Below are 13,017 nucleotides of genomic sequence, written 5' to 3' on the forward strand. Positions count from 1 at the left end.
TTTTAAGGTATTCATAATGCTTATATTAACAATATCAATTTAATACAAAGTAGCAATATAAATAGAGGCAAAGCCACAATGAAAGGTATTTGTCTTAAGGATTTGCTAATAAGTAGAGTTCTAATATATATAAGGAAGTCAAATTTTGAGCTTATCCATGCGCAATATTTATTTGCAGAGTATCTTACAAATAATAAGTATGCATCTGGCATGTTTTTGTTCTCAATTTATCTCCCTATTTTTTAGAAAAACCAAGCCCACCAGAAAAACTGGGAGTATCAAAAATTACCAAAGACAGTGTGTCCCTTGTATGGCTAAAACCCGAGCATGATGGTGGAAGCAGAATTGTTGGCTACCTTGTTGAAGCCCTAGAGAAAGGGCAGCAGAAATGGGTCAAATGTGCTGTAGTCAAGACAACCCATCACATTGTCCAAGGTCTCAAAGAGAACATGGATTATTTCTTCAGAGTATTTGCTGAAAACGAAGCTGGTCTCAGTGATCCTAGAGAGCTTCTTCTTCCTGTCACAGTTAAAGAACAAATGGGTATGTATTCCATTATTAAGAATAAAGTTGTCTGAATTTAACTGAACATGGAATCGTTGGCATTTTCGGTATTTTTAATGTGCTATTATTACATTTTTCAGAATCTCCTGAAGTGGATATGAAAGGTTTCCCAAACCATACAATTTATGTGAGAGCTGGTTCAAATCTAAAGGTCGAGATTCCAATTTCTGGAAAACCCTTGCCAAAGGTGACTTTATCCAGAGATGGCATTCCTCTCAAGCCAACCATGAGGTTTAATACAGAAACCACCGCAGAGTGTGTAATTATTAACCTTAAGGAAAGTGTGGCTACCGATGCTGGTAAATATGACATCACAGCTGCAAACTCCAGTGGAACGACAAAATCCTTCATCAAAATTGTTGTCCTGGATAGACCAGGTCCCCCAGTCGGTCCTGTTGTGGTAAGTGACATCACTGAAGAAGGAGTCACCTTGAAGTGGGAGCCTCCACATTACGATGGCGGAAGCCAAGTCACAAACTACATTGTGCTAAAAAGAGAAACAAGCACTGCTGTGTGGTCTGAGGTGTCTGCAACAGTTGCTAGAAATATGATTAAAGTCATGAAGTTAACCACTGGAGAAGAGTATCAGTTCCGTATCAAAGCAGAAAATCGCTTTGGCATTAGTGATCATCTTGATTCAGCGTGTGTAGTTATAAAACTGCCTTATAGTAAGTACCTCCATTTTTTGGTTCTGGTTGTATGAATTGTTCAGACATAGACATATACTTTGCTAACTTGCCTCTCCTGTTTATTCAGCTATACCTGGGCCACCTTCAACACCATGGATCACTAATGTTACCCGAGAAAGCATCACTGTTGGATGGCATGAGCCAGTTTCTAATGGAGGCAGTGCTGTCATTGGTTACCATCTGGAAATGAAGGATAGAAACAGTATTTTATGGAAGAAAGTGAATAAAATGATTATACGCACAACTCACTTCAAGGCCACTACTATTACTGCTGGACTAATTTACGAATTCAGAGTTTACGCTGAAAATGCAGCAGGCATCGGAAAACCAAGTCACCCATCTGATGCAGTTCTTGCAATTGATGCATGCGGTATGTATTCAGTAACACAGTGTCGCATTTCTAATGTTGACTTTAGTGCAAAACATTATTGGTCGGCTAGTGTTGGATACTTCTATAAATGTTAATTACAAATGCAATTGTTTTCCCAATTGCAGAACCACCAAGAAATGTTCGAGTCACAGATATTTCCAAGACGTTTGTCAGCCTTTCTTGGACACAACCCGCTTTTGATGGTGGTAGCAAAATCACTGGATACATTGTGGAGAAACGCGATTTTCCAAATGGAAGATGGGCAAAGGCCAGCTTTACCAACGTCATAGAAACCCAGTTTACTGTATCAGGATTGACTCAAAGCTCTCAATATGAATTCCGTGTCTTTGCTAAGAATGCTGCGGGTTCAATTAGTAACCCATCAGATGTTTTAGGACCTGTCACTTGTGTAGACACATATGGTAAGAAATGGATTAACCCCCCCCCCCATTTATCTTGGTTTTATTTATAGGATTTGAGTTATTATCACTGACATAAATATGCAGCTGAATTCAAGAGTTCTTAATATGACAGTATCATGGAGACTTATATTTGATTTTCTTTTGGGTATCAGATGGTGCAGAATTTTAGTCAAACAGCATATTTCTTCTCACTTAGCTGCTCTTTTGTGAGCCTTTTAGCATATAAAGTATATTAATACCTTCTTATTCCATTTATCTTTCATTAAGGTGCACCTGAAATAGATGTTCCACCAGAATATACAGAAGTGGTCAAATATAAAGCTGGCACTGCCGTTAAGCTCAAACTTGGGATTTCAGGAAAACCCATACCATCAATAGAATGGTTTAGAAATGGCAAAGAAATACAAACAAGTGCCCAAATATCTATTGAAAATACCACTGAATTCGCCTCTATACTGATCAAAGATGCAACTCGTCTCAACAGTGGAAGCTATGAACTGAAATTAAAGAATGCCATGGGTTCGGCATCTGCTACCATTAAAGTACAAATACTTGGTATGCTTTGAAAAGTATTACACTTCACTATTCTTTTAAATTCCTCTAGCAGTGGTCATGCTTGTATATTAATGGATATCATTTGCTCAACAGATAAGCCAGGACCTCCAGGTGGGCCTGTTCACTTTAAAACAGTCACAGCTGAAAAGATTGCACTTCAGTGGGAACCACCAGCTGATGATGGAGGCGCCACAGTGACACACTATGTTGTTGAAAAACGTGAAACAAGCCGCGTGGTGTGGTCTATGGTCTCAGAAAAACAAGAAGACTGCAACATCACTACCACAAAAGTCATAAAAGGAAATGAATACGTTTTCCGTATACGAGCGGTAAACAAGTTTGGTGCTGGCGATTCCCTGGAATCTGATAGTGTTGTAGCTAAAAATAGATTTGGTAAGATAGACATTAATGAACGTATTCTGGAACATCTTTAAGGATGTATTTGCTAATTGGTTAGGTTGGTCTAATGTGATTTTTTTCTCTCTCTCTCAATAAAAATACAGTTACTCCTGGACAACCTGGTGTGCCAGAGATCAGCATGATAACCAAACAGTCAATGACTGTAACATGGACCAGGCCTACTATGGATGGTGGTAGTGAAATAAGCGGATATTATCTTGAAAAGCGTGATAAGAAAAGTCTAGGCTGGTTCAGAGTCGTTAAAGAAACCATTCGGGACACCAGACAGAAAGTGACAGGACTAATTGAAAACAGTGAATACCAGTTCAGAGTCTCTGCTGTGAATGCAGCCGGCCAAGGCCCCTTCTCTGAAGCATCTGACTTTTTCAAAGCTGCAGATCCTATTGGTAAGAACTTAGGCATGCAATTGTCAGCAAAGTTAAAAAGGAACCAAAAATGGAAGTTCTTGAAATGGCATGATAGGAAACAAGGACATGGTTTTATTGGTTTCTTTATTTAATTTATGTGCCATCCATTTCATGCTGTAAACTGTAAAGCTTGGGCAGTTCATAAGTAAAATCATAAGTAAATAACATATTAAAATTAACAAGATTAGGTCCGTTGGTATTCGTGGCAGAAGCACCTGCAAAGCTAACCAGAGCATGCTTCTGGATTAAAAGCTTTTGCTGCTGACAACATTGTTGCTCAGGGGTTGCCCAATTGCCCAAAATAATGCAATGTTTGAGGAGGGTCCTTTCATGTCCTCCAATAAGATTAGAAAACTAGAAAACCAGAAGCAAGAATAGTACAATGGTGGCATCTTCCCTATTAACCCACCAGTCACCTCCAGTATACAGCACCTCAACCAGGGCCCCAAACCAATTGGCAGAGCCAGTTTTAATGCTCTGCTGGAAGGCCAAAAGGTGGAGGCAGGCCTCACTGATGTTTTCCTGTTCCACCTGTTAAATAGCTAATATTTTGAAGTTTCATGTTATATTTTATTTGTTTTATAGAAAAACCTGGGGCCCCTGTTAAGCTAAAGGTTGTGGATACTACAAAGACGTCTATCACACTTAGCTGGACTAAGCCAGCTTACGATGGAGGAAGTGCAATTACCAGCTATGCTATAGAAAAGAGAGAAGGTGATGAAGAAGAATGGTCTGTAGTGAGTGCAAGAGGAGAAGTGAGAACGACAGAATATGTTATTTCTCAACTTCAGCCAGGACTCAATTACTACTTCCGTGTAGCTGCTATAAATTATGCCGGACAAGGTGAACCTATTGAAATGACAGAACCTGTACAAGCTAAAGACATTCTTGGTATGAAATTTTAATCTTTATTCTTTTCCGTTTTTTGTTGTATTTTTGGCTTTTCCTCAGGGTTAACAATTTGATGTTGTTTTTTGCAGAAGAGCCAGAAATCGATTTGGATGTGGTTCTCAAGACCTCCATTGTAGCTAAAGCAGGTCAAGACGTGCAAATAATGATCCCATTCAAGGGAAGACCACCTCCAACTGTCGTATGGAGAAAGGGTGACAAAAATCTTAGTGTTGACGAAAGATACACCATCCAGAACACAGAATCATCTACTCTTCTCAGCATTCCTCAAGTCACTCGCAATGATACAGGAAAATACACCCTCACAATTGAAAATGGAGTTGGAAAAGCCAAAACCTCCTTTGTGAATGTCAAAGTGCTCGACACTCCATCTGCATGCCAGAGATTGCACCTCAAAAATGTTTCTCGTGGAACTGTGACTTTGGTATGGGAACCACCACTCATAAATGGTGGCTCTGAAGTTACTAATTATGTCATTGAAAAAAGAGATGCCACAAAGAGAGCTTGGTCTTCCGTTACAGCGAAGTGCTCTAATACATCCTTCAAGATAACTGACTTGTCAGAGAAGATCCCCTACTTCTTCCGTGTTCTTGCAGAAAATGAAAATGGATTAGGTGAACCTTGTGAAACACTGGAGCCAGTGAAAGCCGCAGAAGTACCTGGACCTGTGAGGGATTTAACCATGAAAGATTCAACCAAGACCTCTGTCATCCTACAGTGGACCAAACCTGAGTTTGATGGTGGTAGTATCATCTCTGAGTATGTTATTGAAAAAAGATTAAAGGATGAAACAGAATGGTCATATGCAGGCATAAGCAAGGCATGCGAATTTGAAGTTGAAAAACTTAAGGAGCTTTCTGTTATGGATTTCAAAGTGTCGGCTAAGAATGAAAAAGGAAGAAGCGATGGTGTTACAATTGGGCCAATTACAGTGAAAGATTACATAATAACACCTGAAGCAGATCTTTCTGATATACCTGGAGGACAGATAACAGTGAGAATAGGCTACAATGTCCATCTTGAATTGCCATATAAGGGAAAACCTATACCCAGTATGAGTTGGCTAAAAGACAACATGCCTCTTAAGGAAAGTGAACTGGTTCGCTTCAAGAAAACAGAAAACAAAATAACATTAAGCATTAAGAATGTGAAGAAAGAAAATGGTGGCAAATACACCTTAATTCTCGATAACGTCGTCCACAGAAAGTCATTCCCCTTTACAGTTATCACACTTGGCCCACCTTCTAAACCCAAAGGACCAATCAAGCTAGATGAAATCAAAGCAGACAGTATGATTCTTTCCTGGAATCCTCCTGAAGATGACGGAGGAGGAGAAATTACAGGCTACAGTGTGGAGAAGCGAGAAACTTCACAAACCAACTGGAAAATGATCTGCTCTAGTGTATCAAGGACAACCTTCAAAGTTCCAAACCTTGTGAAGGATGTAGAATATCAGTTCAGAATTCGTGCAGAAAATAGATACGGAGTAAGCCCACCACTTAACTCAGTAGAGGTCATAGCTAAACACCAGTTTAAGCCTCCAGGTTCACCAGGAAAGCCTGTTGTTTACAATATAACAGCTGATGGAATGACCATCTCTTGGGATGCTCCCCTTTATGACGGAGGTGCAGAAATTACTGGGTACCATGTGGAGAAGAAAGAAAAAAATAGCATCCTGTGGCAGAAAGTAAATATTTCACCAATATCTAGTAGGGAATACAGAATTATTGGTCTAATGGACGGCTTGGACTATCAGTTCCGTGTATATGCAGAAAACTCTGCCGGAATAAGCCCTGCTAGTGATCCAAGCAAACTCCATCTGGCTGTTTCCCCAGTTGGTAAGTGATTAAGCACACTCAGTATTAAATGACTATGTTCCTAGCCTGCCGGAATTGTTTTGCTGATTACTGTGAACACATTTTATTTTCATTCAGATCCACCTGGCACCCCTGATTACATTGATGTGACAAGAGAGACAATTACTCTCAAATGGACTGCACCCATGCGTGATGGAGGCAGCAAGATTGCGGGTTATAGTGTTGAGAAACGGCAAGGACCCGAAGACCGTTGGGTCAGGTGCAATTTTATCGACGTCAGTGAATGCCAATATACGGTTACAGGACTTAACCCTGGAGACAGATATGAATTCCGAATCCTCGCAAGAAATGCTGTTGGGACTATCAGCCCTCCTTCTCAGTCTTCAGGCTATATCATGACCCGAGATGATGCTGGTAAGTCTTACTTAGTGACAATAAGTAGTAGTAGTTATCATAGGTGGTTATACTTATCCCATTGTATGGCACTCCAATCTTTTTAAAAGCTTGAGAGCATGTTAGATTTTCTCAGTGTTGTGGTTCGTTGGCAGCAGGTGTGGACAGCTGAGGGCTCAGAGAGAGAAGACTTACATGAGGGGCCTGCATGTGATGCAGGGATGGGGCCGGGACCATCAGGGAATGGAATGCTCCCTTTGGAGATTGTGGAGGCTAGTAGCAATGATGAAGAGGTCCCCAAGGAGCCCATGCCCAGCGTGCATGCACGCAGGGCTGCTCGAAGGAAATGGCCCCTCCCTGAGGAGATAAAAGCCAGCTGAGAAACCGCAGTTCTTTGCAGAAGGCAAAGAAGTTTTACACTTGAGCCTGGTAGAGATTAGGAATATCTGAGTTGGTGTTTGAAGACTCTTTAGTTTGAATTATTGCTTAGTAATTTTATCTGGTGTTCTCGGCAGCCTTGCAAAAGCTTGGCAAGACTCTTATCGAAGCTAATTGGTTTGAAGCAGCCTTTTACCCGTGAAGGAACGGGATTCGTAAAGAAACATTAAAAGGTTGTGCTGTTACCTTTGTCTCGTGTTTGCTTCCTTGGAACCAGGCTTGGGTCAGAACACTCAGTCAGAATGAATCCGTATGAAACGTTTGCAAAATAGTTGCCCTGTGCTATGCATTTTTATTATAGGTAGTCCTCAACTTACAGCCATTCATTTAGTGACCATTCGAAGTTATAATGGCACTGAAAAAAGTTATTTATAATAGCTTTCACACCTATGACCTCCCCGCATGGTCATGTGATCAACATTGGGACGCTTGACAACTGACATCTATTTATGACAATTGCACTGTTCGTGGATCATGGGATCACTTTTGCGATCTTCTGACAAACAAAGCCAATGGGGAAGCCAGTTTCACTTAACAACCGTATAACTAACTTAAGAACTGCAGTGATTCACTTAAAACAACTGGAGGCTGTTAAGGTTGGTGGCAAGGTGGCAAGGAAGGTTGTAAAATGAGGCAAACCCCATTTAACAACTGTCTTGCACAACAGCAGAAATTTGGGTGTCAATTGCAGTTGTAACTCAAGAATTACCTGTAATGGGTTTCACATTCATAGAAAGGAATTGATTAATGCAGTTAAAACTGCTCTTATTCTGGGGAAGATATATTGTGATATATTGTGAAGATGCATTGTAAAGGTTACTTCATTTCTTTTTCTTTTGTAGTTGCACCCAATATTGAATTTGGTGCTGAGCATTTTGAAGGCCTTACAGTCAAAGCTGGTGAAAGCATAAGGCTTAAAGCCCTTATCACAGGCCGGCCAGTTCCTCAAGTGACCTGGTCTAAAGATGGAGAAGAGATTGACAAGCGATTGGGCGTTGAAATAACCACCGATATCGGCTATAGTACCATATTTGTCAGAGATGCTTCTCGAGACCATCGTGGAATATATAGGGTGGAAGCCAAGAATTCATCAGGCACCAGACAAGCAGACATAACCATAAGAGTCCAAGGTAATTTGGCAGTTTTTTACTAAACTTACTTGCCTCAAACTAAGTAACTTTTCTTTATCAATTTTCTTTATTCTCCATCAAATGCAGCACCACTTAAACAACTGCATGTTTGTGTTACAGATACTCCAGGGAAAATAGGAGGCCCAATACGCTTCACCAATATTACAGAAGAGAAGGCAACACTGTGGTGGGAGCCTCCAGCTAATGACGGCTGTGCAGCCATTACTCATTATGTAATTGAAAAACGTGAAACCAGCAGAGTATCCTGGGCGCTGATTGAAGACCACTGTGAAGCCTGCAGCTACACAGCACTTAGATTAATAAAAGGCAATGAATACCAGTTCCGAATCTCTGCAGCTAACAAGTTTGGGGTCGGCAGGCCTCTGGAATCTGACCCTTTTGTAGCACAAGCACATTACAGTAAGTTCATTATCAACAGAAAAATCCAGTGTTTCTGCTAGTTAGCCTTCCCCAAAGCTTTCTCTAATCTTCTATTTTCATTCTACAGCGGTTCCTGATGCACCCGGGACTCCAGAACCTAGCAATGTAACAGGAAACAGCATCACCCTCACATGGACAAGGCCAAAATCAGATGGTGGAAGTGATATCGATCAGTATATCTTGGAGAGAAGAGAAAAGAAGAGCATTCTCTGGGTCAAAGTATCCAGCAAGAGACCCATTTCTGAGACAAGATACAGAGTCACAGGGCTAACTCAGGGCAATGAATATGAGTTCCAGGTTATGGCAGAAAACAAGGCTGGTGTCGGGCCACCTAGTGGTGTGTCAAGGCTGATTAAGTGCAGAGACCCAGTTCATCCACCAGGTCCTCCTACTGTGGTCAAAGTGATAGATACATCAAAGACGAGTGTCACCTTAGAATGGACCACACCAGTTTTTGATGGTGGCTTGGAAATTATTGGCTACATCATTGAAATGTGCAAAGCTGATTTGGGAGATTGGCATAAAGTCAATGCTGAGACTTTGATCGCTACCAAGTATACTGTGACTGATTTAGAGCCAAATGAGCATTATAAATTCCGAGTCAGTGCTGTAAATACCGCTGGCAAAGGAGAAAGCTGTGAAGTTGCTGCTTCAGTACAAACTGTGGATAGGCTTTCTTCCCCTGAACTTGATATTGATGCTAGCTTCAAGCAGACTCATATAGTCCGAGCAGGGACAAATATCCGTCTCTTTATTGCCTTCAAGGGCAGACCTGTTCCTATTGCTACATGGTCCAAAGCAGATTCTGATCTCAACTTACGTGCGAACATTCACACAACAGATTCATTCAGTACATTAACGATAGAGAATTGCAACAGAACGGATGCCGGAAAATACGTGTTTACTGTAGAAAACAACAGTGGTAGCAAGTCTATTGCTTTCACAGTGAAAGTGCTAGATACTCCTGGACCACCAGGTCCTATTACATTTAAGGACGTCACTAGAGGCTCCATCACTTTAATGTGGGATGCTCCAATTTTGGATGGAGGTGCACGTATCCATCATTACGTTGTGGAGAAGCGAGAAGCAAGCCGCCGTAGCTGGCAGGTTGTTAATGAAAAATGTACCCGCCAAATAACTAAAGTCACTGATCTTGCAGAAGGAGTGCCCTATTTTTACCGTGTTGCAGCCGAAAATGAATATGGAGTAGGTGAACCGTGTGAATTAACAGAGCCAGTGGTGGCCACTGAAGAACCTGCTCCACCTAAGAGATTAGATATTGTTGATACCACAAGGTCATCTGTGGTACTTGCTTGGCTTAAACCTGATCATGATGGTGGCAGCCGTATCACTAGTTATCTCCTAGAGATGAAACAGAAAGGAACTGAAGTTTGGCATGAAGCAGGTCAAACAAAGCAGCTTACTTTTACAATAGAAGGTCTTACTGAGAACAATGAATATGAATTTAGGGTCAGAGCAAAGAACGATGCTGGCTACAGTCAGCCAAGAGAAGCTTTCTCCTCTGTCATTATTAAAGAGCCACAGATTGAACCAACAGCAGATCTTAGTGGAATAACCAAGCAACTTATAACTTGCAAAGCTGGAAGCTCCTTCACTATTGATATACCAATTAGTGGACGTCCTATTCCAAAAGTAGCTTGGAAACTTGAGGAAATGAGACTCAAGGAAACTGATAGAGTGACTATCAAGACAACCAAAGATAGAACTACACTGACTGTTAAGGACAGCATGAGAGGTGACTCCGGCAAATATTATTTGACTCTTGAGAACACTGCTGGTGTGAAGACATTCACTGTCACAGTTGTAGTTATTGGAAGGCCGGGTCCAGTTACGCGCCCCATAGAAATATCATCAGTGACAGCAGAATCCTGCATCTTGTCCTGGAAGGAACCTGAAGATGATGGTGGCACTGATATTACTAACTACATTGTTGAAAAACGCGAATCTGGCACAACAGCATGGCAGCTCGTAAACTCCAGCGTCAAGCGTACACAGATCAAAGTTACTCATCTCACTAAATATATGGAATATACTTTCCGTGTCAGTTCTGAAAACCGATTTGGGGTCAGCAAGCCTGTTGAATCCATTCCAGTTGTGGCTGAGCATCCATTTGGTAAGGAAATCATGATCGTAACAAGTGTGCATACATTTCCTTCAGTTTTGCTTGAAAAAGAATCCAAACATTTAATATTTTTCTCTTTTTTTTATTAGTCCCCCCAAGTCCTCCCACAAGACCCGAGGTCTATTTTGTTTCGGCCACTGCCATGTCCATCAGGTGGGAGGAGCCATATCATGATGGTGGCAGCAAAGTTGTGGGATACTGGATTGAAAAGAAAGAACGCAACACAATCCTTTGGGCAAAGGAAAACAAAACTCCATGCTTTGACTGTGACTACAAAATCACTGGACTTGTAGAAGGTCTGGAGTACCAGTTCAGAACATACGCATTAAATGCTGCTGGAGTGAGCAAAGCCAGTGAAGCTTCTAGGCCAGTAGTGGCCCAAAACCCAGTTGGTAAGTATAACACAGAAAAAGTATAATTCCTATTTTCATTTAAGAGAATCTTTTTTTAAAAAAAATTACATGTTGACTATAATGTTCTTTTTTCCAGATCCACCAGGTAGACCAGAAGTGACAGATGTCACCCGGTCTTCAGTTTCATTAAGCTGGACTGCTCCCCTTTATGACGGTGGAAGCAAAATTGTTGGCTACATTGTAGAACGCAAGCCCTATCATGTGACTGGAGATGGACGCTGGTTGAAATGCAATTACACCATTGTTTCAGAAAACTTCTTTACTGTAACAGCCCTCAGTGAAGGAGAGGAATATGAATTCCGTGTATTAGCAAAAAATTCTGCTGGTGTGATTAGCAAAGGTTCCGAAACAACAGGTCCTGTCACCTGCAAAGATGAATATTGTAAGACTTTTTCCTTAACAGATATTTAAATTATGTTAAACATGTCAATTGTAAAATAAAGTTATGTTGACAGTTTATTTGTCCTGTTTTTTCCATAGCACCACCCAAAGCTGAGCTGGATGCCAAATTACAAGGAGATGTTGTAACTGTTAGGGCTGGATCTGATCTTGTTCTTGAGGCATCGATTGGTGGAAAACCAGAACCGAAAGTGTTTTGGTCTAAAGGCGAGAAGGAGTTGGATTTATGTGAGAAGATCTCTTTGCAATATACCAGCAAGCATGCTGTCGCAATCATCAAGTTCTGTGACAGAAGCGATACTGGAAAATACACATTAACTGTTAAAAATGCTAGTGGAACAAAACAAGTTTCTGTTTTGGTCAAAGTACTTGGTGAGTATGTCACATTTCATAATTTCTGAGAGAGAAAAAAACTTTTCTTTCCAAGCCAATGTTATATCATTCCACCAATTCCTTTTTTGTTTTCTTTTGTCTGGTCTACAGATTCTCCTGGTCCATGTGCTGGCAAGATCACCATTAGCAGAGTGACAGAGGAGAAATGTACTTTGGCTTGGAATGCTCCTCAAGAAGATGGAGGGGCAGAAATTACCCATTACATTGTAGAGAGACGTGAGACTAGCAGGCTGAACTGGGTTAATGTTAATGCAGAGTGTGCAACACACTCGTGTGTGGCGACAAGGCTTATCAAGAATAATGAATACATATTCCGTGTAAGAGCTGTCAATAAGTATGGACCTGGAGTTCCACTTGAATCAGAAACAATGATTGCTAGAAATTCATTTAGTAAGTGCCTCCTTAGTTCAGTTAATTTTTTTCTTCTGGATAGATGTGTGAGAAATATCTAATTTTCTTTAAAAATCATTTCAGCTATTCCATCGCCTCCTGGGATGCCAGAATCAGTGGGTACTGGCAAAGAGCACATCATTATTCAGTGGTTGAAACCAGAATCTGATGGCGGTAGTGAGATAAGCACCTATCTGGTAGATAAACGGGAAAAGAGAAGTCTACGGTGGACCCGAGTAAACAAAGACTACACCATTTATGACACCAGGTTGAAAGTTACTGGTCTCATGGAAGGCAGCGAATATCAATTCCGTATTACCGCAGTAAATGCTGCTGGAAACAGTGAGCCTAGTGAAGCTTCTCAATATATTTTGTGCAAAGAACCATCCTGTAAGTTCCCAAAACTAATATCTTTATAGTTAATTTCAAATCGAGTGATATAAATGGTTTCTCAGTTATGGTTATGAAATAGTCAATAGAGTTTTTTATGAATACTTTGGAATCTCAGATTATTTATTTATTTATTATGGCACTTATGACCTTTATCTGATACCTTGTGATCAAATTCTCAGGGTCACATGCTTTTGCATTTAAATCAGTGAAATCAATTAAGACTCATTCCTCTTTTAGTTGACATAGATGGCCATCCAGATTGATCAGTTTGAGATAATTATCAATAGTCAATATTCTGTCAGAAATAGTGCTCCATTTAAATCAGAAAACT

General features: G+C 40.7%; 1 protein-coding gene across 1 annotated transcript in view; it reads left to right on the top strand.

Annotated features, from left to right (window-relative positions):
* TTN (titin) overlaps positions 1-13,017 on the top strand; it is a 307,241-nt gene that overhangs the window by 273,542 nt on the left and 20,682 nt on the right. The window contains exons 293-310 of the mRNA XM_087917042.1: positions 247-543; positions 645-1,232; positions 1,321-1,623; positions 1,749-2,045; positions 2,313-2,600; positions 2,694-2,993; positions 3,104-3,406; positions 4,013-4,318; positions 4,408-6,174; positions 6,271-6,567; positions 7,827-8,114; positions 8,235-8,534; positions 8,623-10,689; positions 10,788-11,090; positions 11,188-11,493; positions 11,592-11,882; positions 11,994-12,293; positions 12,378-12,683. Coding sequence (XP_087773168.1) covers positions 247-543; positions 645-1,232; positions 1,321-1,623; positions 1,749-2,045; positions 2,313-2,600; positions 2,694-2,993; positions 3,104-3,406; positions 4,013-4,318; positions 4,408-6,174; positions 6,271-6,567; positions 7,827-8,114; positions 8,235-8,534; positions 8,623-10,689; positions 10,788-11,090; positions 11,188-11,493; positions 11,592-11,882; positions 11,994-12,293; positions 12,378-12,683 — 8,907 coding nt within the window. The remainder of the gene's footprint in view (positions 1-246; positions 544-644; positions 1,233-1,320; positions 1,624-1,748; positions 2,046-2,312; positions 2,601-2,693; positions 2,994-3,103; positions 3,407-4,012; positions 4,319-4,407; positions 6,175-6,270; positions 6,568-7,826; positions 8,115-8,234; positions 8,535-8,622; positions 10,690-10,787; positions 11,091-11,187; positions 11,494-11,591; positions 11,883-11,993; positions 12,294-12,377; positions 12,684-13,017) is intronic.

The sequence above is a fragment of the Pseudonaja textilis genome, chromosome 1, assembly GCF_049901715.1.
Source record: "Pseudonaja textilis isolate UNSWEBS1 chromosome 1, rPseTex1.2, whole genome shotgun sequence".
Taxonomy (NCBI): domain Eukaryota; kingdom Metazoa; phylum Chordata; class Lepidosauria; order Squamata; family Elapidae; genus Pseudonaja; species Pseudonaja textilis.